Consider the following 26,943-nt stretch of genomic DNA (forward strand, 5'->3'; position numbering starts at 1 on the left):
CACGTGCCCATCCTGTGCTGGTGCTCGCCGGGCCGCCGCCAGGTGGGACCATGCCTAACACTGAATCACAGTGTGCGTGGGCCCGCGTCCCGCCAGGTGCCCAGGATGGAGCTGCTGGTCAGAGAATGTCTTTGGCCTTCAGTAGGGGATGCTAAGGGGCTGCCCCAAATGGGAGGCAATTTCCCCTCCCACAGGCAGTCTCTGAGCACTCCTAGGGCTTCCTACCCTCCCAAGTTATCCTGGGGCTGTGTAACAGGCTCTCATTGTGGTTTATTTATTTTTGTCAATTGTGGTAAGAACACTTAACATGCGATCTGCCTTCTTAATAAATTTTTAAACACGCAATACTGTATTGTTAACTACATAGGCACCATGTTATATGGCAGATCCTCTAGAACTTATTCAGCTCACGTAACTGAACCTTTGTGCCCAGTGAATGGCAACTCCCCATCTCCTCCCTTCCCCGCTTCTGGCAACCTCCGTTCCACTCTCTGCTTCTGTGAGTTTGACTGTTTTAGTTTCCACACATAAGAGGAATCGTGTAGTATTTGTCTTTCTGTGTCTGGCTTATGTCACTTGGCACAATGTCCTCCAGGTTCATCTATGTTGTCACAAATGATAGGGTTTCCTTCTTTACGGCTGAATAACATTCCTTTGGGAATATACACCACATTTTCTTTATCCATTCATCTGTCAGTGGACACTGGGGTTGTTTCTGTACCTCAACTATTGTGAATAATGCCGCGATGAACATGGGAGAGCAGATATTTCTTCCAGACCCTACCTTCAATTCTTTTGAGTATACATACATACACTCAGAAGTGGACTGCTGGATCATATGGTAGTTCTAGTTTTATTTTTCAAAGAACCTCCACACTGTGATCCATAAAAGCTGTACTAATTTACATTCCTACCAACAGTGTACAAGGGTTCCCTTTTCTCCCCATCCTTGCCAATACTTGCTGTCATTTGTTTTTTGACAACAGCCATCTTAATAGGTGTGAAGTGGTATCTTGTGGTTTTGATTTGTGTTTCTCCAGTAACTAATTCAATTGAGCCCCTTCTCCCATGCCCATTGGCCATCTGGGTATCTTCTTTTAGGACATACCTATCTAAGTCTCTTGCCTATTTTTCTACTGAGTGGTCATTCTTTTCTTTTTGATTGGTAGGAACTCCTTTGTGTATTCTGGATGAGATTTGTTGGCTGGCCGTAAGTGCTGCAGAATCTTTCCTCACTTTGCGATTCACCTAAGTGTCCAATTAGTGGTGTCTTTTCATGAACAATAGTACTTAATTTTAATACAGTCATATCTAACAAATTTTTTAGCCAGTCTTTCCTTTAGCATATTTTGTTGAACTTAGGTCTACAATGTTGTTAGGTGATTAAGTATGAAATGTCCAATTTCCTTAAGTACTAAGTTTGACAGTTGATATCTCTGACATTTCCCTTTGACACTTCTTGGTTTTTTTTTTTTAATTGTGAAGGTACATCCTCATTCTTTCAAACACACATTTTGCCTTGTGATTATCTTTCAAAATATTTTTTAAGAGCAATTTTTGTGAAACCATGGATAAGTCAAAAATTCGTGTTAATTTTGAATATGAGTTCTGTCATGGTAACAGTGTAGCGTAGACAGCTCGAAATATCAACGAAGCGTCTGGGAAGGACATGGCTAATGAAAGCACAGTACATTGATGGTTTGAGAATTTCCATGGTGATTTTAATCTTAAAAATGAGCCACGTGGGTGACCTGAGACCAAGGTGGATAATGATGAGCTGAAAGCTGTAGCAGAAGCAAATCCATCTTAACCTACAGGTGAATCAGCAGCAAGGTTTGACATTACCATTCCAAGAAATATTGGACCATTTGAAACAAATCGGCAAGGTAAAGAAGCTGGATAGATGGGTTCTGCATGAATTAAATGAGCATCTGAAGAGACTTCAGAAACATCATCTCAAAGCTTGCTTTTCTTTGTGGTCACAACATAAAGGTGAACCATTTCTACACTGTATTGTTACATGTGATGAAAATGGATTCTTTTTGACCATCACAAGCATTCAGCACAATGGCTGGATAAAGATGAAGTGCAAAAGCACAGTCTAAAACCAAATATTCATCAAAAAAAAGCTAATGGTGTCTGTTTGGTGGTCCGGTGCTGGTATTATCCACTACAGCTTCATGAAACCTGGTCAATCGATTACAGCGGATGTTTACTGCAACCAACTGGACAAAATGATGAGGATGCTTATGATTCAGCAGCCGAGATTGGTCAATAGAGACTGACCAATCCTCTTGTAAGACCACATGTCACAAAAAGCAATACTGTTCAAACTACAGAAGCTGGACTTGGAAACTCTCTGTCATCCACCATATTCACCAGACCTTGTACCAACTTTACTACTTCTTCCAGGTTTTGGACCACTTCTTACAAGGAAAAATATTCAATTCTCAACAAGCTGTAGAAAATGCCTTTTACGATTTCATCGCTACTCACTCTCCAGGCTTCTTCGCTGCTGGCATAAGCAAGCTACCGTTAAGATGGCAAAACTGTGTCAATAGTTTAGGCGCATACTAATTATACTGCTTCTTATTTGAGATATAATAAACTAAACTTTTGATTCTAAATCAGACATTTCATATTTAATGACCTAATATCTCTGTCATTACTTCTAGGAAATTCACTGTTTTACATTGAGAGTCACAAGCCACTTGCTACTGGAGTTCTGTATTTGGTATGAGGTTAGAAGCAAGGATCATTCCCTATGTGCACAGTCTCTCCTACCCCAACTCCTTTTATTGAGAAGACCATCCAGTCCCTGCTGTTCAGCAGTCTGACGTTTCTTGTCAACCAAGTGTCCAAAGACGTGGGCTCTCTTTGACACTACATTGCTCGATTTCTCTATGCTTGTTCCAGTATCAAACTGTCTCCACAATTGCAGGTTTATATATAATGAGTCACGATATTCAGTAGAATAACATCCTTCCCCTAGAGATTGTGTTAGTTTTCCCTTGCTTTCGCATTTCTACAAATAGCACATAATCATCTTGTTGATACTCATTAAAAAATTGTTAGAATTTTAACTGGGATCACACTGAATCTATGGATTTGGGGAAAAGTAAAGTGTTTATAATATTGAATCTTCAGTTGATGAACATGGTATATATCTTCCTACTCATTTCTTTTTAAATTTCTTTCAGTGTTTTAGTTTTTCGTATAGAGGTCTTACATATTTCTTGTTAGATTCACCTCTGGTGTTTGATGTTTTTGTGTTAATATAAATGGAATTTTTCAAAATTTCTCATTTTCTGACTTTTGCTAGTATACAGAATGATAATTGCATTGTGTATCTAGCTGCCTTGCTAATTTACTTATTAATTCTAATAATTTATCTGTAAATTTAAATTTCTATGTATCAACAAGGAGCAAGAGTTTTATTTCTTCCTTTCCAATGCTTATCGCTTTTTAAAACAGTAACTACTTAAATGCCATTAAATAGAGGTGAAAACACAAAATTATACTGTTATCAAAAGGCCACAATAATTTCCACTTCAAAATGGGAAAGATTTTAGCAAATGCATTCCTTAGAAAGAATTGCAATTTAGCCCAAGAATTTCACAGGTAGAGTTTCTGAGAAAAACATAGTTATCTTTGCAAGACCATATGTCGCAAATAAAAAGTATTAATAGTAATATTAAAAAGGAACATTCCCTTTTATGTAACACTAATATGGAATTACACTGAGAGATCAGAACATTCACCTCTGAGTGTCTGTTACGTGGCATGCAGTAGACATTTATTTCCATTTACAGAGTGGTTACCATTGGAGTAGATAACAGCAGAATGCCTACCTCAAATTGGTCTCAACTCAAATAAGCAAACAGTTGCTTTGGAAAACCTTGTTTCAAGATGAATGGCATTTTCTTCAAATGAAAAATAAAGCTATTGTGCCACCACCATGACACTTCTTATATATTTACTAAAAGTGGTCAGAGCACCGGCTCTTAAATTTGACTGTAGATTGGAATAGCCTAGAGGGTTCAAAACAGGATGATGCTGGGTCCTATCCCCAGAAATCCAGACTTAACTGTATGAGGGCAGAGCCTGTGTTTCTTCAATCCTATTCTTTCCTTCTTTTTTTTTTCCTTTCTCTTTCTCCCTCCTTTTCCCTCCCTCCCTCCCTCCCTTCTTCCCTGCTCCCTTCCCCCACACTGCACTACCTAGGTGATAGGACACTGAATACAAGTGGTGATAATGGGCATCCTTATCCTGCTCCCCATCTCAAAGAGAAAGTGTTCAACATTTCACCAATAAGAATATTTGCTATTGGTTTTAAAAAATGGAATTCTCTATCTATTGAGATGATCATAAGCTTCTTTAATCTGTGAATGTGGTGAATCACATTATTTTAATCACATTAAGTTAAACCAACCTTGAATTCCAAAATCAATGCAACTTAGTCACTTGTCATACCCTTTTTCATATATCACTGGATTCAATTTGCTACTATTTTTTGTTTAGAATTTTTGCACATGTGTTGATGAGAGAAACTGACCTGTTAATATTCCTATCTTACAATGTCCTCAGTCAGGTTTTGGTGTCAAAGTTATGCTAGTTTCATAAAACAGCCTTCTTTTTTCTCTGGAAGAGTTGAGTTAGATCAGAATTATTTCTTCCTTAGACATTTGTGGTAAAGCCATCGGGCTGGAAGTTATCTTTGTGGGAGGTTTTTTTCTCCTTAAACACGTCTGTGTGTGTCACATACACACCACCAGAGGGAAGCAAATGGGACCAAACTCATGTGTTTGATTTCCTTCCCATTATTTTCTGAGATGTCTGTTTTCCTCTGTTTGTTTTGTTTTAACCTGGGCAGCTCCTCACTACTTACCCTCAACTCCTTTTGTCCTTTCCCTTTCTTAACAGTTATTACCTCTCTTTCCTCAACATTTGGGGGAGTCCGTCGTGCAGCATACATCCCCTCCCTGCTGGGGAGCAGCACTCTCAGTTTCCTCACAGTAACAACTGTCCCCTGCTCCAACCCCAGGGCTGTGCCTGTAATTTGGGCACGAGTTGGTGTGCGCATTCCAGCTGCTGGCCGTGTGACTGCTTTAGAGATAGATACATGTCCTCGTTCTGCATAACAGGAGTTAGGGCCAGACACCCGAAACCTTTTGAAAAGAAACTCTTTCTTTTCTGCCTGCACTTGATCCTGAAGACTGTATACTGAGCTGTTCCAATAATCTTGCCACCACAAAGGGTAAGCGTCAGAAGGTTTCTAGTTACCGATTCCACTTCTTAATGTTTATAGCACTTTTCAGATTTTCTATTTCTTCTTAAGCAAGTTTGGTAAGTTGTATTTCTCTAGGACATTATCCATATAAATATTCAAATTCTTATCTTTGTTTTAACGTTTGTAAGATTGTAGCAATGTGCCCTTTTTTATTCCTGACATCAATGACTTATGTTTTCTCTCTCCCTTCTTCTTTAGCCTATCTCAGCAATGTTATTAGCCATTTGAAAGAACCATAGTCAAGCTCTGTTGACACTCTATTGTATATTTGTTTAATATTCCATTTATTTATGCTCTCATCTATTTTATTTCCTTCCTTATTTTGGCTCCATTTTTCTTTCTTTTTCTAACTTTTCACAGTGGATACTTTGATTATTTTTAGCCCTTCTCCTAATATGCATTTAAAGACTACAGAGTGTCTGCAAATATGGTATTAACTGCATCTCACAAGTTTTGATATGTAATATTTTTATTAGTATGGTTTTCATATCATTATCATTCAGAAGAGGTTTTATTAATTTCCATTATAATTTCTTCTTTGCTTCGTGAGATATTTGTAAATGCACTGTTTAACTGTCAAATGTGAAGATTTTCTAGTTATCTTCTTGTTACTGAGTTCTGGCTTACTCCCAACTTTAATCAGAGACCATGTATCAAATGATTTTGATCCTTTGAAACTTGTTGAGATTTGTTTTGGATCTGCATATGGTTAAATATTTAAATATTCTATATGTGCTTGATAAAAGTGTGCATTCTTCAGCTTTTGAGTACAGTGTTCTACATATATGATAAGACACTAATTCTGTGTTTGAAATCTCTATCAATTCTGTCTTCCTGTTCCAAAAGTTAAAATCTCTCATGATGATCGTAAATTTCTCTATTCTTATTTTAGTTGTTAATTTTTATTTTATGTATTTTGAGGTTATATTATTAAATACATGGAAACAAGGAATTTTATCTTCCTGGTGAGCTGAATCTTTCATCATTATGTTTTTGCCTTAAAGTTTAGTTTGTCTGATATAAAAATACCTATACTAGTTTTCTTTAGGTTAGTATTTATATGTTCTTTCTCCATTTTTTACTTTTAACTTTTTGTATTCTTATATCTTCATTTGTTAATGGTTTGTTCTGTTGGGGATTTTTGTTTTCACTTTGATAGTCTCTGAGATTTAGTCCATTTACATTTAATTACTGATCTATTTGGGTTAAAACTACCATTGTTGCTCCATGAATTAGTATTAAACGTGTTTTGGGACAGGATTTGTCTTAGGAGTTTTTATAGAGCTTTGCCCTGAAGGCATAGGTGAATGTGCTGGTTTGCATTTCGAATGCTGTTACACTGGAAGGGCGTCTCTGAAAGGCAGTAGCGGCTGTATCCCACGAGGCGCCGCGTTTCTCAGACCTAAAGAATTGGATCTGCTTTGTAAAGCACAAGCGAATCTGTGAAAAACTATAGGCTGAGAGCTGACGATGGAGTGCCCTCCGGAACAAACAGCTTCCCGGAAAGGCCAGCTTCACAAAGGGCCAAAAGCAGAGCCTTTGTTTAAACTACTCTAGACTACCTGTCTCCATTCACAATAACCTAATAAACATGGAGCTTGCATATCTCTGTTTAACCCCTCTGTTTAAATGATAAACTTACCTTAGAATTTAGAAACTAACCTTTGAAAGACTTTGTAACCGTTTGCTCACGTAAATAGAATTAGTTAAAGAATCTGTAGAACCCTTCTGTAAAAGCCTTTTGAAAATCTGTTAACCTGAGAGATACTACCTGTTGTTATGTAAATTTGTTACCCCTGACAATTGTTCACTATTTTCTATAAGTTACCATGTAAGACCTCATTCGGGGCTTTTTGAGACCAACGGAGAGGTCCGAGCCCCCTGAGCTCCCGCTTTGCCTATAATCTTTATAAACTTATAAAGCTATATCTTTGTCTCAGTGTATTCTTTTATTTTTTCCATTTTCCATTTCTCTCTATTATTTTCTTATCCCTTGCAACTCTACCAAAGGGACCCGGTTTTTTGCAGGGAACACTGGCCACGTTCCCCGCATACCATCTTATTAAAGATTTCTATGTATTCTTCATGTTCAATGTTGCTTTTTATCTCCTTCTTTGCCTTGGTTATTTTTTTGTAATTCCTTCCCCACCCTACCCCTTTACCACGTGTGGGAGTTATCTACTATTTTACGATTCTCATGGGGTTAGTCTAGAAACCGCAATATGTGTTCCTGATTTGGCTGTCTGCTCAGACAACACAGGAACCCCAGAGTGCTTTAAGTACATTGCCCTCCCCCTGGGAAATATACCCCATTTTAATATACTTTAAACTTCAAATGGTATTATCTTGTCACATAATCAGTGTTCATTTAGATCTACCCATGTATTTATAATTCCATTCGTTTTTATTCCCACCTGTATTCTGACCTTCCGTCTGGAGTCACCGATCTTCCATCTAATCTTCTCATCTTCCCTCTCGTCATTTCTTCAGTTGAGATGTGTAAGTGATGAATCCCTTTTGCCTTTGCTTCATCTTCACTCTCGCAGGATCCTACCGCTGGGAGTCAAGGCTGGTGCTGATTTCCTTCCGCGCCTTGAGGACGGCAGTATTCCTGTCCACCGGCATCCGCTGTCTGGACGAGACAGGAGCTTCCAAGCCTTTAAAGGAGCTATTGTTTTCTCTAGCATCCTTTACACTTTTCCTTGTGCCTTTGGTTTCAGTACTTTAAGTACAATATAACTGTGGATTTTTTTTTTTTATTAACTGTCAGAGTTTGGAAGCTTCTTGAATGCCTTTCAATTCTCTGATTATCTCTCCAAACTTGCTTTTGCCTCATTCTGTTGCTTTCTGGGACTCCAATTATATTATGTGTTTGATCATCTCACTGTAACCCCTACAGTTCTTAGCTCCTCTTTTCTATTTTCCAGCCTTTTCATTATCCTTATTTTACTTCCAGTAGTTTCTTTTGAGCTACCTTTTAGTTTGCCACTTCTCTCTCCAGCAGTGTACAAATCATCCATCAAGGTCTTAATTTTAACTATTGTGTTTTTCAGTTCTACAACTTCCATTTAGCTCTCCCTTCTTTATTTATGTATTTATTTTTGGTATAGTTTTTAATTCTTTAGGAAAAATTCAATCTGGTCATTTGTTTCTCATAACACAGAAAGAAAGCATAGCTATCTGCCTGATAACCCTACCATCTGGAACTTCTGAGGGTCTGCTTTCTTTTTTCACAGTTGTTTGGTTTGAAACAGCTTTACTGAGGTGTAATTGTTGCTGTAAACTGCACATATTTCAGGTATAGTTTCGTAAGTTTTGACACAGCTGTATGAGGAAAACCCTCACCACAATCAGTATAATGAACACAGCCACCTTCTCCTGGGTGTTCCCCATGAACTCTGGATCTCTCCCTCCCTCCCTCTCCTGCCGCACCCACGTTCCCAGACAACCACTGATCCATTTTCACCCTAGTGATGAGTTTGCATTTTCTAGTAGTTTATATAAGCGTAATCACATAGTATGCATTCTTTTTTGTCTTCTTTTATTCAACATAATTATTTTGAAAATCATCCATGCTGTAATGAGTATCAATAGTTCATTCCTTTTTATTGCAGAGTAGTGTTACAGTGTTGGGATAAATCACAAAGTGTTTATGTGTCCACTCACTGACGGACATCTGAGCTGTTTCAGGCCTATGAACATTCCTTGACAAGTCTTTGTAGGGACATCTGCTTTAATTTCTTTTGGGCAAGAACTTAGAAGTGAAATGGCTGGATCACATGGTACAGTACATTTGCTTTTCAAAGAAATTACCAAACTATTTTCCAAAGTGGCTGTACCATTTCATACAGTTATAAGAGTTCCAGTTCTTCTACAGCATCATCAACACCTGAGCTTTTACATTTCAGTTATTTTAAAGGTGTAATGTGGTATCTCATTGTGGTTTTAATTTGCATTTCCCTACCAAATAATGATCTTTTCATATACTTGTTTGGCATACACATACCTTAGGTGAAGCATCTGTACAAATCTTTTTCATTAGCTTATTTTCTTAGTATTATATTTTGAAGTTCCTGATATTATCTGATACAAGTCCTTTATCACATATATACTTTGCAAATATTTTCCCCTAGTCTCTGGCCTATCTTTTCATTCCCTTGGTATCTCTCAAAAAGTAGACATTTTACATTTTGACACAACTCAATTTACCAATTTTTTTGTTTTATAGATCATGCTTTGGTATTGTATCTAATAAATTTCTGCCTAATCCAAGGTCACACAAATTTTCTCCTATGTTTTCTACTGTAAGTTTCACAGTTTTCAGTTTTACATTTAGATCTACATTCCATTTTGAGTTGATTTTTATACATGGTATGAAGTATGGATTAATGTTCATTTTTTTGTTATATGGATGATCAACTGTTCCAAGGGTAAAAAGACTGTCCTCTCTTCACTGACAGTCCTTTGCATGTCTATCAAAAATCAAGCACCTCTATGTTGTGTGGGTCTAATTCCAGACTATTTTATTTCATTGATCTATTAGTCTGTCTTTTATGTCAATACCATACTGTCTTGATTACCGTAGTTTTATAGTGATTATTAAAATCAGGTATTATTAGTTCTTCAATTTAGTTCTTTTTAAAATTTCAATGTCCCTTATGTTTTCATATGAAATTCAGAGTTGGCTTATCAATTTCTACAAAAAGCCTGCTGGGATTCTGGCTGCAGCTCATTGACTCTATAGGTCAATTTAGGGAGAATTAACACTGCAACAATATTGTGTCTTCTCACCCAACTACAGAGTACTTATTTAGACATTCTTAAATTTCCATCAGCATTGTTTTGTAGCTTTCATTGTACACGTCTTGAACAAATTTTGTCAGGTTTAACCCTGAATAGTTCATATACAGTAAAAAATCGTTTTTTAGACTTTTAATTTTTGATCATTGTTAGTATACAGAAATACAATATGTTTTTGTATATTGATCATGTATGCTACAATTCAGCTCACTTACTGGTTCTAGTAGCTTTTTTGGAGATTCCACTGGATTTTCTACATTATTTTCTGTAAATAAGGACTATTTAAGTTGTTTCTTTCCAATCCAGATGCCTTTTATGCCCTTTTCTTGTGAAATGCCTAGACTCTCCAGTAAAATGATGAATAGAAGTCATGAGAATAGACATCCTTGTCTTGTTCCTGATTTAGGGGGGAAGGTTTCAGTCATTCACCATTGAGTATGATGCTACCTGTAGGATTTTGTACATTCCCTTCATTGAGTTAAGGAAGTTCCCTTCTATTCCAAGTTTTCTGATGTTTATAGTTGTTGGGTTTTGTCAAAACCTTTTCTGCATTCTGATTTATGATATCATTGAGGTATCATATGAATTTTTTTCTGGTTGTTTTCTAGTTTGTCAATGTAGTGAATTACATTCCTTTTCTATAGCTTTTTGAACATATGGAATACAGTTATAATTGTCTTAATGTGCTTGTCTGCTAATTCTAGTATCTGTATCAATTATGGGTTGGTTTACAATGTGGGATTTTTCTTATGTTGCCTTGTCTGGTAACTTTGATTAGATGATAGATAATGTAAATTTTACCTTATTAGGTGCTAAATGAATTTGTAATACTATGAACATTCTTGAACTCTGTTGCGGGATGCAGTTAAGTTACTGTAAAACATTTTGATCTGTTCGGACCTTGCTCTTAAGATCTGATGGGTGGGATAAGAGGAGCATTTAGTCTAGGGCTAATTATTCTCTATGACTCAGGCAAGCTCCTTTTTCATACTCTACCCAATGCCCCTTGACTTCTCAGGCTTTCCAGCTGGCTGGCAGGAACATTCCCAGGCCTGTGTGATTTCTCGGTTACCACTCGCTCTAATGCTTTGGGCTGGGTCATTTCTTGGTACGGGCAGTTTCCTCACTCATAGTATTCTCCTAAATAATAATCAAGGGGACTCTTCTTGTGATCTTCATACTTTTCTCTCTGTGCAGCTCTTTCTTCTCGAGAATTCCACTCTGAAAACTCTTGCCACCTGAGTCTCTTCAGACTCTTAGGCTGGTCTCCTTACCCCAGAGTCTGCTAAGCTCTGCCTGGACTCTTCTTTCTCCACTTTGGAATGGAAACTTTTTCAAGAGAGTAAACTGATTGTAGAGGTTTTATTTCAGTCTCTCAGAGATCGATGTCCTCCATTGATTTATATTCAAAGCCTTGAAAAACATTGTTTCATGCATTTTTCATGCTTTTTTAGTTGTTTTCTGAAGGAAAACAAGTTCAGTGCCTATTATTCCATCTTGGCCTAAAGTAGAAGTGTGAGGGGTCTCTTTTATTGTCTGTTGTTTCAGCTGCTTTTCTTTGATTCTATCTTGCCTCATTATCTGCCTGGTTATTTTTTTCAACATATGTAAACTCAAAAAAAAAAAAAAAAAAAAACCTTTTAAAATTACCGTGCAGTAAAATGAACTTTTTCCTTAGGTGTAGAGTCCTGTGAGTTTTGACACACACATATTCACATAATTACCACCAAACTCAGGATACGAAACAATTCCATCACCCCAAAAAACTGCCTTGCACTATCCCATTATAGGCACTCTACTAACCCCTGGCAAGCACTGATCCTGTTCTCTATCTCTATAGTTTAGTTTTTTTCGAACTGTCATTATAAATGAAATTATATAGTACATAGGCTTTTGAGATTGGCTTCTTTCACTCAGTATAATGCCTTTGAGCTTCACCCATGTTGATGCATTTACCAATAATTTGTTCCTTTTTCAAAGTACCGCAGTTTATCTGTTTATCCACTGCAGGATAATTGGGTCGTTTCTGGTTTTGGCAATTGGGTAATTATCAACAGCACTGATTATTCCTATATAGGTGCTTAAGTGAACATGAGTTTTCATTTTTCTAGGGTAAATACTGAGGAGTGCAATTGCTACAACATATAGTAAGTGTGTCTCTTATAACAAGCTGCCTGTTATCCAGAATGGCTGTGTCATTTTACATCCCCACCAGAAATTTATGAGTTCCAGTTGCTCCACATCCATACCAAGATTTGGTATTATCAGATTAGCCATTCTAACAGGTGTGCAGTGATCTCTCACTGTGGCTTTGCTTTAATTTGCATTTCCTTAGTAGTCAATGATATTGAACAATGTTTCATGTGCTTGCTAATTGCCATCCTTATTTCCTCTTTGGTGAAGTGTCAGTTCAAGTCAGTTGAACATTTTTTAACTGAGTTTGTTTTCTTACTATTGAATTTTGAGAATTCTTTATATATTCTGAGTACAAATACTACGTTGAATATGTGATTTTCAATTATTTTCTTCCAGTCTTTAGCTTGTTTTTTCATTCTCTTAACAGTGGTTTTTGCAGAGAAAAAGATTTTAATTTTGACAATGTCTGATTTATCCATTTTTTCTTTTAGGGATATTTTTCGTGTCAGGTCTAAGAACTTCTGGCACAGGTCACAAAGATTTTCTCTGCTGTTCTTCTAAAAGTTATATAGTTTTGTGTTTTACATTTGATCCATTCTGAATTAATTTTTGTGTAAGATGTGAGACTTAGGGTCAAGGTTTACTTTTCTGCATAAAGATGGCCAACTGTTTCAACACCATTTATTGAAAAGACTTTATCTTTTCTTCATTGAATTGCTTTTGCATCTTTGCCAAAAATAAAATCAAACGGCCATATTTGTGTGGGTCTATTTTTGGTTCTCCATTCTGTTCCATTTATCTATGTGCTAATCCCTTTGCCAATACTGCACTGTCTGGATTACAGTAACTTGATTCTCCTTTTTCAAAACTATTTTAGCTCTTTCTTTCTTTTTCTTTCTTTCTTTAGAGACAGGGTCTCACTCTGTTGCCCAGACTGGATTGCAGTGGCACAATCAGAGCTCACTGCAACCTCAAACTCCTGGGCTCAAGCAGTCCTCCTGCCTCAGCCTCCCAAGTAGCTGGGACTACAGGTGCACGCCATCATGCCCAACTTTTTTATTTTTTTTGTAGAAATGGAGTGTCATTATGTTGCCCAAGCTGGTCTCAGACTCGTGAGTTCAAAATGGTCTTGCCGCCTCAGCCTCACAAGTGCTAGGATTACAGGCGTGAGCCACCACACCTGGCCTATTTGAGCTATTTCTCTATTCTATGTACTTCCATATAAATTGTAGAATCAGCTTGTCTATATCTACAAAAATATCCTGCTTTAATTTTTATTGGTATTGTATTAAATCTATAAGTCAATTTGAGGAGAAATGACATTTTTGCTATGCTGAGTCTTCCAATCCACAAATAGAGTATGTTTCTCCATTTATTTAGGTTATCTTTGATTCATTTCATCAGTACTTTGTAATTTTCAGCATACAGATTCTGTGTATGTTTTGTTAAATTTGTACCTATGTATATCTTTTTCTTGGAGCTACTGTAAATGGTATTGGTTTCAAATTTGTGGTTTTCCAATTGTTCATTTCCATTGTATAGAAATATACAGTTACTTTTGTATGATGACGACCAGGTAGCCTATGATCTTGCTAAACTCACTTATTAGTTCTAGGAGTTATTGTTACAGAACCCATGTGATTGTCTACCATATTATCTCCAAATAGGGATAGTTTTATTTCTTCCTTTTTAATTGATATGCCTTTTATTTCTGTTTCTTGTCTCTCTTGAAGTCTGGCTAAGACTTCCAGTTCGGTGTTGAATAAAAATGGTAGAAATGGACATCCTTGCCTTGTTTTCAATCTTAGAGAGAATGCATCTGGTCTTTCACCACTAAATATGATGATGTTAGCTATAGGTTTGTTTGGTTTTGATAACTTTTATCAGACTGAAAAAGTTCCTTTCTTTTCCTAGTATGGTAAGTTGTTTTTTTTTTTTTTAAGAGACAAGATGTCGCTATTACTGCACAAGCTGAAGTGCAGTGGCTACTCATAGACAAAATCATAGCACTCTGCAGCCTTGAACTCCTGGCCTCAAGCAATGTTCCTGCCTCAGCCTCCCAGCTTCCCAAGTAGCTAGAACTCCAAGTGTGCACCACCATGTCTGGCTAGTTTGCTGAGAATTTTTTAACATGAATGGATATTGTATTTGGTCAAATGCTTTTGCTCTATCAGCTGACAAGATCATGTGTTTTCTCCATTGTTGGACTATTAATATGGTGGATTAATTGACTCCTGAATATTGCCCTCCCAAGATATACACACTTTCCCGTGGTATATTGTACTTTCCGTGTATTTCTGGATTTGACTTGCTAATATTTCATTGAAAATATTTTCCCTCTATGTTCATGAGAGATATTCATCTATGATTACCTTTTTTGGTACTGTCTTTGGTTTTAAAATCAGGGTAATGCTGGTCTTGTAAAATGATTTGGGAAGTGTTCTTTCCTCTGGTATCTTCTGGAAGAGACTGTGTAGAATTGGTGTTATATCTTCTTTAAATGTTTGGTAGACTTTACCAGTGAAACTATCTTGACCTCTTGACCTGGAGAATTCTTTTTTCAGGGGTAGGATTTGTTAACTACAAATTCATCCTTTTAAATAGGTATAGGACTATTCAGACTATCCATTCCATCTTGGATGAATTTTAGACGTTTGTAGCTTTTGAGGAATTAGTCCCTTTTATCTAAGTTGTCTAATTTATGTCTGTAGGCTTGTTCATAACATTCCAGTTTTATCCTTTCAGCCTTTATCTACTGTAATATATCTCTTTGATTCCTGATATTGTTATTGTATGTGTTTTCTTTTTCTCTGTCAGTCTTGCTAGAAGTTGATCATTTTGATTTTTTTCAAAAACCAGTTTTGGGTTTCATTGGTTTTATCTGTTGTTTGGTTTAAATTTCATTGATTTCTGCTCTTTATTTTCTTTACTCTTCTTGCTTTGGATTTATTTTGCTCTGTTTTTTCTTGTTTCTTAAGGTAGAAGGTTGCATTATTGACTTGAGACCTCTTTTCTCATCTAAACATTTAGTGCTACAAATTTCTAAGTACTGCTTTAGCTACATCCCACAAATTTTAATGTGTTATATTTTCATTCTTGTTCATTTGAAAATGTTTTCTAGTTTTCCCTCAGACTTTTTCTTTCACCTATAGATTGTTTAGAAGTGTTCATTTTTAATTACACTGTATCAGAGAACATACTTGGTATAATTCCAACTCTTTTAAATGTATTAAGTTTTGTTTTATAACTCAGGATATGGTAATTGTTCTTTAAGTACTTAAAAATGTATATTCAGTTGTTGAGTGTTCTATAAATGTCAATTAGGTCAAGTTGGTTGATGGTGTTGTTCAGCTCTTCTGTATCTTTGCTGATTTTCTGTCTACTAGTTTTATCTATTACTGTAGTTGTGGATTCATCTATTTCTGCTTTCAGTTCTGTTAGTTTTGAAGCTCTGTTATTAGGTGCATACACATTTAGGGGTGTTATGTCTTTTTGATAAATTGACCCTTTTATAAATATGCAATGTCTCTTTTTAATCCTGGTAATTTTCTTTGCTCTGAAGTCATTTGTCCAAAATTAAAATAGCCACTCCAGCATTCTTCTGACTTGTGTTTGCATGGGCTATCTTTTATGATACTTTGTCTTTTAACCTTCCAATATCACCATATCTAAGGTTTCTAGTAGATCGCATATACTTAGGTCAAGTTGTTGTTGCTGTTGTTATCCATCCTCATAATCTGTGTCTCTTAATTGACGTGTTAAGACTGTTTACATTTAATTTCATTATTGGTATATTTAGGTTAAGGTCTACCATTTTATTGTTTGTATTCTGTTTTATATCCCCTCTCAGTTCTTTTAGTTGTCTCTTTAAACTTTTGTTTCTCCTTTCTGGCTTTCTATTTGAATTTTTTTTGTCCATCTTAATTTATGTTATGATTTTGACTGTATCTAATTGTACAATTCATTTTAGTGGTTGCTCCAGGAATTCCAAAACACATATTTAACTTTTCACAGTCTACTTAGAATCAGCATTTTACCACTACAATTGAAATGTAGAAACGTTACAAACATATAGGTCCCTTTACCCCCTATATCATAGTTGTGTTATACATTACATCTACATACATCGAAAGCTCCATCAGACAGTGTTATAAATTTTGAATTTCAACTGTCAGACATGTTTTAAAGAACTCAAGAGAAGAATAGTCTATTATATTCAGCCAGCTATTTACCATTTCTGTTGCTTTTCCTTCAACCCTGATGTTCCAAGTTACCTTCTGGTATCACTTCCCTTCTGTCTGAAGATCTTTAGCAATTCTTTTAGAGCAGGTGTACAGCCTATGAATTCTCTTAGTTTTCCTTATTTGAGAATGGCCTTATTTCAGTTTCATTCCTGGGAAACATATGTCCTGAAAACAGAATTCTGGGTTGACAGTTCTTTTCTTTCAACATTTTGAAAATGCTGTGTTGCTTCCTTCTAGACACCATGCTCTGTGGTGAGAAATCTATAGTCATTTGGATTGCTGTTCCCCTCTAGGTAATGCATCATTTTTTCTGGATGCTTTCACAATTTTTTCTTTGTCTTTAGTTTTCAGCAGATTGATCAGGATGTGTCCAGACATGAATTTCTTTGGGTTTAATTATTTGGGGTTTTCTTAGCTTCTTGAATCTGTAGGTTTATGTCCTTCACCAATCTTCAGAAGTTTTTAGCATTGTTTCTTCATATGTTTTCAGCACTGCATGCTTCCTCCTCTCCTTTTGGGACTCTGAAGACACAAATGGTACATCTTTTGCTACTGTTCCTTAAGGCTCTGTTGATTTTTTTTCTATCTTTTTTCCCTATTTTCCAACTGGATAATTTCAGGTATTTTAATTTTCAGTGATAAAATTACCATTTTTTTTCCTTTGTACCTTGTTTCTTTGCAGATACTTTCTACTTTAACGTTTGTTTTAAAAATGTTTGTGACTGCTTGTTCAGGCATATTTAAGGTTTTTGTCAGATCATCCCCACATCTACATCATCTTGTCATTGGCACATGTTGGCTATCCTTTTCCATGCAAATTGGCAATTTCATGGTTTTTCTTTTGCCAAATAATTTTGGATTCTATTCTGAACATTTTGAATGATTTAATGAAATCCTGAGTCTTGTTTAAATCCTATGGTGACTGTTAATATTTTTGCTTTAGCAGGCAACTGACCTGGTTAGGTTCAGACTGCAAGTTGCAACCTGCCTTCTATGAGCTGTGGTTACATGTCAGTTCAGTTTTAAATGCCTCCACAGTACTAATCTGATCTGAAACAGGTGTGTGTCTCTTGGGGGCCAGCCTGGAACCTCAGTGGGGTTGGAGCTATTTATTAAGTCAGTTCTTAAAGTTTTTCATATGCTAATTAGGATCAGATCCATGCACACACAGGTTGAAAGTGAGTGAGCCCAGGAGTCCATAAACAACTTTATGGTTGCTTTCCCAAGCTCCTCCCTTTCTGTGGTCTCCCTGGTACTTCCTGGTTCCCTGAGACTCTCCTTTCTGAACCTCTGTCCAGAAACCATCCAATTCCATGACTGTGCCAGGCAGGACCAGGTGGCAGGAGAACAGACAGAAAAAAAGCAATGGGTTTTAGTTCTGTGTGCCTAGAGCTCTGGCTCCCCTCAACAAAGAGGCGGGTTCTCCCTTGTCATAGTTTTGTCTCCTACATGCCCCTGTCACCTCCTGCTGCCCCATGGAATTATCTAGGGGCTGGTGCAAGAGAAGGGGGAAAAAAGAAAAAAAAATGAGGATGGGCTTCCCCCTCTCTCTGAGCTTCAGGAGTTTCCTTTCCTGCTCTGGGAGCTAGAACTAGGGGGTCTCTCCTGGAGCTCTCCCTGGCAGCACGCACCAGAGCGCTCACTTCTGGTCCTCAGGCCACACTGAGTTCAGACTACGACATACCACAGGAAAATGTGCTAAACTCACCACTGGCTCAGTGGTACTTTGAATCCTGGTGTGCTTCACCAGTCTTCCCACTGCTGATATTTTCCCAAGTATTGAGACAGTTGTGCCATACATCTGTCCAGGACTTACAGTTCAGTGGGAAGAAAGGCTGGTGTGTGTGCTTACTCCATCTTACCCAGAACCCCACTCTTTGCCTAGCTGTTTTTTACTATGTGTCAGATATTGTTTGTACAAGTCACATGAGGCCTGGAATGATGATATTCCTTCCTGCAGAAAGGACTTTCCCTAATGAGGGGCTGACATGCCCTGAGGTGGGTTCCTCTCTCTGCAGGCCAGTGTCCTTCCTCTTGATAGCTTCCTCTTCTAATGCAACGCTTCAGCAGGGCCACCCATAGGGCCCCAGATTCTAAGCCCTGTTCGACAGCCTGGTGAAGCTGCTGAAACAACACAGCCTCTCAGCTACTCCTGCAGAAATGGGAGACATGCCTGGGGAAAAGGAGCCCAACCTGGCTCACATCCCGTGCCTCCATCCTCCCCGGACCACGGCCGGGTAATTCTCCACTATGTTCAGACTTCGAATGCCTTCACACAGATGATTTTTATAATTTGTCCAACATTTTTCATCATCCTCAGTAGACTGTTAATCCAAATTGACAGATCTGTCACCAATTTTTCTTTTTTTGTATTAATAGCAAAAGAAACCGAGTCTAAAAGATTTGCTGAGGTCACTCAGTGCATAGATGAAGGAAAGAGGTTTAACTCTGTTCTTTGAACCCTACACTACACTGTCTCCTTAACCTCTACATCATACTAAAAGTTAACTTTACTTTTATAGGAATTTATCTTATAACTGGGTATGTGTGTATTAAAATCCAGAAGTAATACACGAACATATTCTTATTTTAAAATGGAATCTTGCATGTAAGGCTGTTTCTCCCTGATCACTTAGTCCAGTTTGAGCCCAGGCCCTGCACCAGAGATCACCTTATCTCATTTATGGCTTTGTTGGGATTTTATTATTAGCCTGACTTTTTCCCCATGGGAACAAATCTCTAAAAGATAATGAAAGTCACTGGAAACACGTGATACAAAATTAAAATTGACTTACAGATATTTTTCATGAATGTACCACAATGTTAACTCAGGTTATATAATCAGTAACTTTTCACTGCCAACTGAAAGAGGATTAAACCTTAAATTTGTTCAAGTGACTATTTTCAGCCTCCCAAAAGACCATAAAATCAAGATTTAACTGATAGCCCAAACTGTAAGCTTGCTGGTATCTGTATAAGCAGGTGCAGGGGGAACCAATGCACAGTGATCACTGTGTGGACAATTTTAAATCAGTCTCAGTGCTGAGAGGGACTCCAGCTCCCCCTCAGTAAAGCAGAACCAGCAGGGGTGCGTCTGCTGCAGGTGTACTCCACATAGAGAAGGGAGGAGGAGTCACCAGATAACAGGGGTGAGAAAGGGCAACAGAGCTCTTTAGCACAGACCTGTGCAGCCACCAGTGTCACCTGCATGGTGGAGATAAAAGGGCAGGCTCCAGAGTGGATGCTGCCTTGACTTGGCTGATTTGGTGGAAAACAGGGACAGGGATACAGTCCCGTAGGCTGCTCTGAGTACCGGCGACGGCGCACACCCTCCAAGTGATCTGCAGGAGGCCTATGCGTTACCTGGGGCAGGGGCTCACGGGGGCTCTGGCCACTCCTACCTTGGCTGGCTTCTGGCTGCAGGGAGCCGAGAGGAAGTGGGGGCGAAGATTCAGGGGCCTTAGGCGCCGGGTGCTCGGCCACTGGACAGATGATAAACCACCTCTTCCCGGTGTGCAGGACTGCAGGGCAGGACAGACACAGCATGCTGAGTGAGCGAGGCCAGTGTGACCCCCACCACCTGCATCAGACTTGCCACAGGGGGATCTGGGGGACTTAGTTGTTTGGGATTTTTGCCAGAACAGATATAGGCAGAAAACCCATTTCCCAGTCATAATCCTAAATAGCTTCCCTCCCCGAAGCAGGCTGCCCTGGGCCCCTTGATGAGGGGCGTCCATCTGTTCTTCTCCCCCACCAGAGGGTAGGGGCAGACAGCCAGCCTGGGATGTCTCATGGGTGGCCCGAGATCTCAGGAGTGCCCCTGGCCCCACCCATGAAGGCACTGATGCCGGTCAGCAGGCAACAGCTCCTCAGATGGGGCAGCCGTCCCCAGACAGGGAACCCTGGTCACCACACCCACCCACAACCCTCCCCAGTGCAATGGCTGAACCCCTGGCTATATGCTCAGTGGGGCTTTTATCGAACTCCTGAAAAAGAGAGGAGGAAAGTTAAGGAAATGCTTCTTTCCAAAGGCCTGTCTGCTCGCACGAGCACGGCCAAGATGGCAGACTCACCGTTCTGCTGATACACAGGGGCGTTGGCTTGGGACTGCCTGCTTTCCTGAGTGAGGAAAAAGGGCCAGAAATCAACCCACTGAGCTGCAGTGCCCACCCGTGCAACTGCCACGCTCTCGCCACTTCCCACGTGCACTTCACCCTCTCACCTCCCCGGCGCCCAGGCCACAGGTGCCGAGGTGCGGCGGGCTGGCCCCCGGGTCAGAGCCACGGTCGGCATCTGTGTCCTCACTGAGCATGTCCTCTGCCTTGTCCATGACGTCCTTCATCTGCTCGATGAATGTCTCCCGCTCGGCCTGCAGGATGAAGTCGTGCTCCACCTGCAAATGGATGCACAGCACCGCTGGCGAGGACCTGCCACAGGGCTGGGGTTGCCAGGCTCTTTAGCAGGGATTCACTGATTTCTACCCTCACTAGGCCCCAGGGGAACACACAGTGAAGGGACATGGTCCCCGAGTCAGGGGCTAGACAGCTCAACGAGAGAAGCAGACAGCCTCAGGAAGGGAGGAGAATGGCGTGGCTCGAGGGTAGGCCTCCTGAGCACAGGACCCAGGCCACACTGCCCTGCTCCGAGTGGGGGCTGGTTGCAGACCCCAAGGCCAGTTCATCCATCGGCATGGCGGGTGGGTACACTGGATGGAGGGGGCCAAGGACTGGGACCAGAAGGAGGGGAAGGGGGTCTATCTGGGACACAGCCACCCAGGTGGTTGTGAGAGACAAGGTGGGGCCTTGGGGGCACAAAAGTATCTTCAGGGACAGCAAAGCCATGTAGCAGGATGGCCACATGGCACCTCTTGGTGTCTGCAGCCCCTTGCTCTCCCATCCTCAGCTTGTGGCCTTCAGCTGCGGCCTAGCACACAGGTGGGTGTGGCCATCTCCAGCGAATAGCTCCTGCCATAGCCAAGGGGAAGGTGCTGGTAGGTCCTACACTGCAGCCTGGACACCACACAGCTTCCAGGCCAGGGGCTCAGGAGGACATATCTGCAGTCCCCACCTCTTGCTGTGGGCATGCGGCCCCCCAGCTCACATACTGCTCCAGCTGCGTCCGCAGCCACTCAGGCAGATAGGACACTGTGCATCTCAGAAAACCATACAAACAAGGAAAGAGGACAGCATGTCCTCTCACCCAGTGAGGTCCACTCCCCGACCCTTTTCTCCCACCCATGCCCCTCTGTGGTCACTGAGATGCCCTGGGGCTTGCATGGGGCATCCATCCTCTCAGGTCCCTCCGGGGCTAGGTCCATCTGCCCCTCAAGGAGAGCAGAGCTCCCCGGAGCCCCCAGACACCACCCCCAGGAGTACCACTCACACACCCCCAGACGGGAGCTGGCTTATGCTGTGTTTGGTAGTCCACCTCTTAACTTAGTGCAGTGTGTGATTTCAATGTTGGCTAAGAGGAGTATGATACAGTCAAAGTTGGGGAATCCAGCTGAGATGCAGGTGCCATGTGCAAGAATTTAAGCAATATTCCAATTTCATGAAACTTTCACTAAATGAAACTGAAGTAAACCCCTTAGCAACTGGAAAATTGTTTTCCTGTTGGCTATGTATGTCTTTTTAAGTATACTGAGATTAAAATTAATGTAAAAACAAAACAGAGAAACCTAAAAAACACAGGGTCCAGGTACAACCTGGGATCAATGGCAGTTAACTCCAAACCTCTACAGCTCCTCCTCCACGCCAGGGGTCGGTGGGGGGTCCTGGGCAGGACAACGAACTGAAGGCCCTGCCCAGCCTCTGACAAAGCATTTAGGGACCACTGGCTCTCCATGCTCAGAGGAAGACAGTCCATATGGTGGGGAGGAGCTGGCCAAACACCCTTTTACCTGCTGTCCCTGAAGCCCGTGCATCCCGGGGCTGGGACAGGTGAGAGAGGGGCTGGGGGACGCGCAAGAGAGGCCTCACGTGGACAGGCGCTTTTATGGATCAAATTTGCGTATTTGCATCACGCTTACTTCATAAAGGTATCTTGGATCACTTGGTTTTAAAAAGATGAGAGAAAAAGCAATAAATTGAGAGGAGAATCAGAAGGTTGAGTGAAAAAAACTCAAAACTCAAAAACCCTGATCTGACGCCATTGTTTACAGAGCTCGCAACCAAGTAACAGCTGCATCCCTTTCTGTGCGGGGATGTGCGTGTGCACGCGTGTGCACAAAGACACAAAAGAAAACTATTAAAAACAAGGGGGTGCTGAACGCACAATGCAAGCAGTGACAGGGACAGGATGGGAAGCCATACCTGGCGGCGTGACAGCCAGAGTCCCAGTGACAACCTCACAGACATTCATTTTATTATGACGCTTCATGATAAATGAACAGGTATGGATGAAGTAACATGAGATACACAGCAAGACATAGTAAGGTGAGAGAAGGGGAGTTCTACCGTTTCAGCGGCTGAGCGCGGACCTTGTGTTTGTTCCTGTTGCACCCAAGGAACCAGCTGCTCACCCCTGACCCAAGCACAACCAGGCGCCTTGGACTCTCCCCTCGACCAGGCTCTGTCCTGTCCTCAGCCTCACCCAGCTGTAGCAAGTCCCTGCTAAGTGAGTACAGTGAGGATCCCCGGCTTCCACGTCTGACCACATGGCTCAGCCCCACTCTGAGGCCCAAGCTCTGACCTGGATGTCTCCTCTGGGCTATTTTCTAACCACCGCCCCCACTCTGCTCCTCGGCTGTCAACCCGCACCTGTCTCTGCTGCATTTGCAGTTGTCTGTTCTCTCTCCCACGGCCATAGATCTGAAAAAAGTCTTCCTGACCGTTTCAACAAATGTTAGAATAATTTCTTTTTTAATGCTTTGAGGGACTGTGCCCTGGGCCTGGGCTTCAGGAGGGGTTTGTACAAGGCGTCTCCATGGAGCAGACACTAAGGCTCAGACTTGCCCCAGCAGAAAGCCAGGGCTTCCCTTGCAAGCCCAATGTAGGGACTTAAGGAAGCCGGGGCAGGGGTGGCCGGGAGGACACAGTCCAAGGGGGCAGCTTCCTTTGGCTTCTAATGCAGCAGCCACCAGGCAGGTGAGGCAACTCATATTACTGAATCAAAATCCATTTAACCTTCTGTGTCCCGGTCACGCTAGCTCCACTCTGGGCGCTCAGTGGCCATCTGCAGTGAGGGCAACAGCACAGGCCAGCGCTGCTGGCTGCTTCTTTAGAACCCAACTTCTCAGGCTTCCTAAACTTCTCAGGCACAAACAATGGGCTGGGAAGAACGTCCTCCCAGGAGGGGGTCACAGATGGACCAGTATGTTCGGGGAACACAAGTGTATCCTTTTCTCCTGTTTCTTTGTGTGCTTTCAGCTGGATAATTTCTGAGGGCCCGAGACCCCCCACCATTCCTAGCCTGGGGTCAGGTGCTGGGGACACTGTGGGTCCCTGGGGAGTACAGGTGAGGTGTCACGGACTTGGGGCAGTCTGCATGGGCAGGGACGGGTGGCTCTGGGCAGGGGAGCAGGCAGAGCTGGGTGGGGCGGGGGTGGGGAACAGGCGCAGGGCTCTAAGCAAAGACCACAGGACATCAGACTGTGAGGACGCAGCCTCTCTTTGCTCACTCAAGTGACCTGCCCACAAAGCCCCTTCTTTTATCCTGAGGGGCAGACTTAGGTTCTCCAGAACCCTTAGGGAACATGGTCTTGAGGGGGTTATGAACACATGCTTCAAGTTGTCCTCCCACACCCGAGGGGTCTCTGCCGAGCGTGGGGAGGAGCCCGTGGGGCCCAGGCTGCAGGGAGCCAGCACTCACAGTTGAAGACCCTGGGCTGACCAGCGCCCCCATGCAGGGCCAGGCTCTGTGTGGCCTATGGTGCTCTACTCGCCCCCGCACAGGGCCAAGGAACATGGGGAGTCAGCCTGCCACCTAGACCCAGCCTCACCATGTACGTGGCAATCTCGTCAGGCGCATCCCCATCCAAGTCAAACTTGAAGGTCACCATCTTGTGGTTATGCGTCTCCAGCTGGCACTCCACCATCTTGTCCCCCGTGTTGCACACCTGCGGGCACCAGCACGGTCAAAACTCGGAGGACGTTGCGCCCATGCATCCCACACCCCAGCCACTCACGTTCAGGATGGTCAGCCGGGGCCGGCTGGCCCTCTCCTGCCGGGAACGCGCACGTGTGGACCTACGGTGGTGCTTCCGGGCGGCCCTGCCCTCCAGCCTGCCCCCTCCAAAGGTGCCTTCACAGCTGTCACTCAGCTCTTTTCCAGAAGTGACGTCAGAACCTCCATAGCTAAGTGAAAACCAAGAACGTTAATGGCACCCACAGACGACCAACACGGTAGCTATGGTTGGGAAGGTTGGCTTCTACAGAAAACAGCCCAAAGACTTTAAAACCTCCAGGGTCCAAAGGGGGGACCTGTAGAGGCGGCGACCTCCCTGCAACAGGACCCCAAGCCCACTTCAGGGCCTGTGCCCCTTCACCTCCCTTTTGTGCCCAGGTGGCATAGGGCAGGGGGTAAGGGTTTCCCAGCTACTGGCTACATGACCTTGGTCCTCCCAGTCTCCTGACCTGTGAATCAGCCCCCATGCCTCAGTCTCCCCATCTATGCAACAGCAATAAGAACACACCAGCCACTTGGGGCTACTGTGAGGACTGGAGCAAAGCAACAAAGCCTGAGTGCACACAGTAGCCAGTGCCCCAGGGAGGGCAGGACAAATGATCGCTTCCCGTGACCACCCCTGGTAAGGACACCATTCCCTCCCCAGAACACAACAAGTGCCCATAGCCGAGAGGCCTGGAACCCCAGGGTCTGGGCTGGACTCAGCCCAGTGCACGGGGCCACCCTCCGGCCCTGGCACTGCCAACTCTCCGCCCATGGCCTCCTCCTGCTCCTTAGGACTGCAGACCAGTGCCAGACCCAGAACACGGACCAGCACACAGCCAGGAGCCTCTAACACCCTCTAACAGCAGTGGCTGACAAGACCATGAGAGGAGGTCCCTGAGCTTCCATCAGATCAGGTCTGAAAGAGGGGGCGATGCTTGTTGAAAACCCTGATAACACCAGGGCAAACCAGAGCAGGCTCCGCGTGAAGCAGTGGCAGAGCCGGGCTGAGTCGGCGTCTGGGCCTGTTCCCCCCGCCCCTCGTGCCTGTCCCCTGAGGTCAAGGCTTGGACATGGTACCTCTCACAGCTCTGCGGGAGGCCAGGTGGCTTGTCCTGCGGGGCCTGCTCCTGAAATAAAACCCAGAGAAAAGAGAACAGGTCGTTCTAGCTCCTGCTCCTCCCTGCTCGGCCCAGCCTGCCACCCGCTGTCTTCTCACTGCAGCCAGGGGAGGCACCAGTCGGAGAGGGCAGGCACAGAGGTTTTTATCTTGTGGAGACGCTTGGGGCCAAGTGGATTCCTAAAAGCTGGGGGCCACTTCCTTTCCAAATACGTTAACCCACTTTGATCATCCCTCAAAGAGGACACACTGCTTCTGTGAAAGATTCTCAAAGGCTTCTGCATCCTGTTCCAGTGAAAGCAGCCTGCAAAATCATCTATAAAAATCACGCCCTCCCCCTGGATGTGGGTTTACAGAAGTGTGAAATCTAGGGAGAGAGATACAAAGAGGCCCCATGTGCCTGTCCCACAGCCGAGCGTTCGTGACCTATAGGACCAAGACTCCAGGTCCCCTTGCAGATGCCAGGTGGCCATGATGCTGGGTCACGGGGATGGGCAGGGAACAGGGCACACACCTCTTGGGTCGGTTCCACTGTCAGCTGGACGGCGGGGCAGGGGCTGGCAATCACGGGCCCACCAGGCAGTGGCGGGTTTGCCGGCGGCAGGAGCGTGGTGGTCTGGGCAGGCACACTCTGAGCAGCTGCCACCATTGCAGGGGCCAGAGAGCTGGGGAACTGAGGCAGGAGCTCAGGGGCAGTGGGCAGTAGCACGTCCGGCAGAGGCGGGGAGAGGACAGCAGCTGGTGGCACCTGAGCAGCAACGTCTGCAGCGTAGGGAGGCGGGTGGCCAAGCAGGATCTGGGGGCACGGGGCACAGTGTGGAAGTCAGCCGCCAGTGTCACCTTTACTGAGGGGCCAGGGCTGTGCCCAGGCGTGTCAGTGAGCACAAAGAGCAGAGGACGAGGACATCCCTCTGCAATCCATACACTCCCCAAGGGGAGTCCTTGTCTCAGAGCACACTTGGTAGATGGATTTAGCAGAAACAAACAAGAATGGGCTTTCTCTCACCCCTTCTGTCTGAGAGTCTTTGCATGGAAAGGCCTAGAACTGGGCACTGCATATGAACTCCTGGCTAAGCCCGGCTGAAGGGCCACAAGGCGAGGCACACCTAGCGTCAAACCCATGTCCCGCCACCTGCGAGAGCCTGCCGGTCTCACCTTCCCAGAGCGTGCCGTCCCCAGGGTGACCTGAAGCTCAGGCCTGGCTACCCCACTGTTCTGGTCTCTCTCTAAAAGCTCATCTGGAGGGA

General features: G+C 42.8%; 1 protein-coding gene across 1 annotated transcript in view; it reads right to left on the reverse strand.

Moving 5' to 3' along the window:
* WNK2 (WNK lysine deficient protein kinase 2) overlaps positions 1-26,943 on the reverse strand; it is a 124,428-nt gene that overhangs the window by 27,931 nt on the left and 69,554 nt on the right. The window contains exons 12-18 of the mRNA XM_012651814.1: positions 26,211-26,492; positions 25,657-25,706; positions 24,596-24,764; positions 24,410-24,526; positions 20,693-20,863; positions 20,544-20,589; positions 19,872-19,991 (exon numbers count right to left, since the gene is read on the reverse strand). Of these exons, the coding sequence (XP_012507268.1) occupies positions 19,872-19,991; positions 20,544-20,589; positions 20,693-20,863; positions 24,410-24,526; positions 24,596-24,764; positions 25,657-25,706; positions 26,211-26,492 (955 nt within the window). The remainder of the gene's footprint in view (positions 1-19,871; positions 19,992-20,543; positions 20,590-20,692; positions 20,864-24,409; positions 24,527-24,595; positions 24,765-25,656; positions 25,707-26,210; positions 26,493-26,943) is intronic.

Source organism: Propithecus coquereli, unplaced genomic scaffold (genome assembly GCF_000956105.1).
Source record: "Propithecus coquereli isolate 6110/MARCELLA unplaced genomic scaffold, Pcoq_1.0 Scaffold370, whole genome shotgun sequence".
Classification (NCBI taxonomy): Eukaryota; Metazoa; Chordata; class Mammalia; order Primates; family Indriidae; genus Propithecus; species Propithecus coquereli.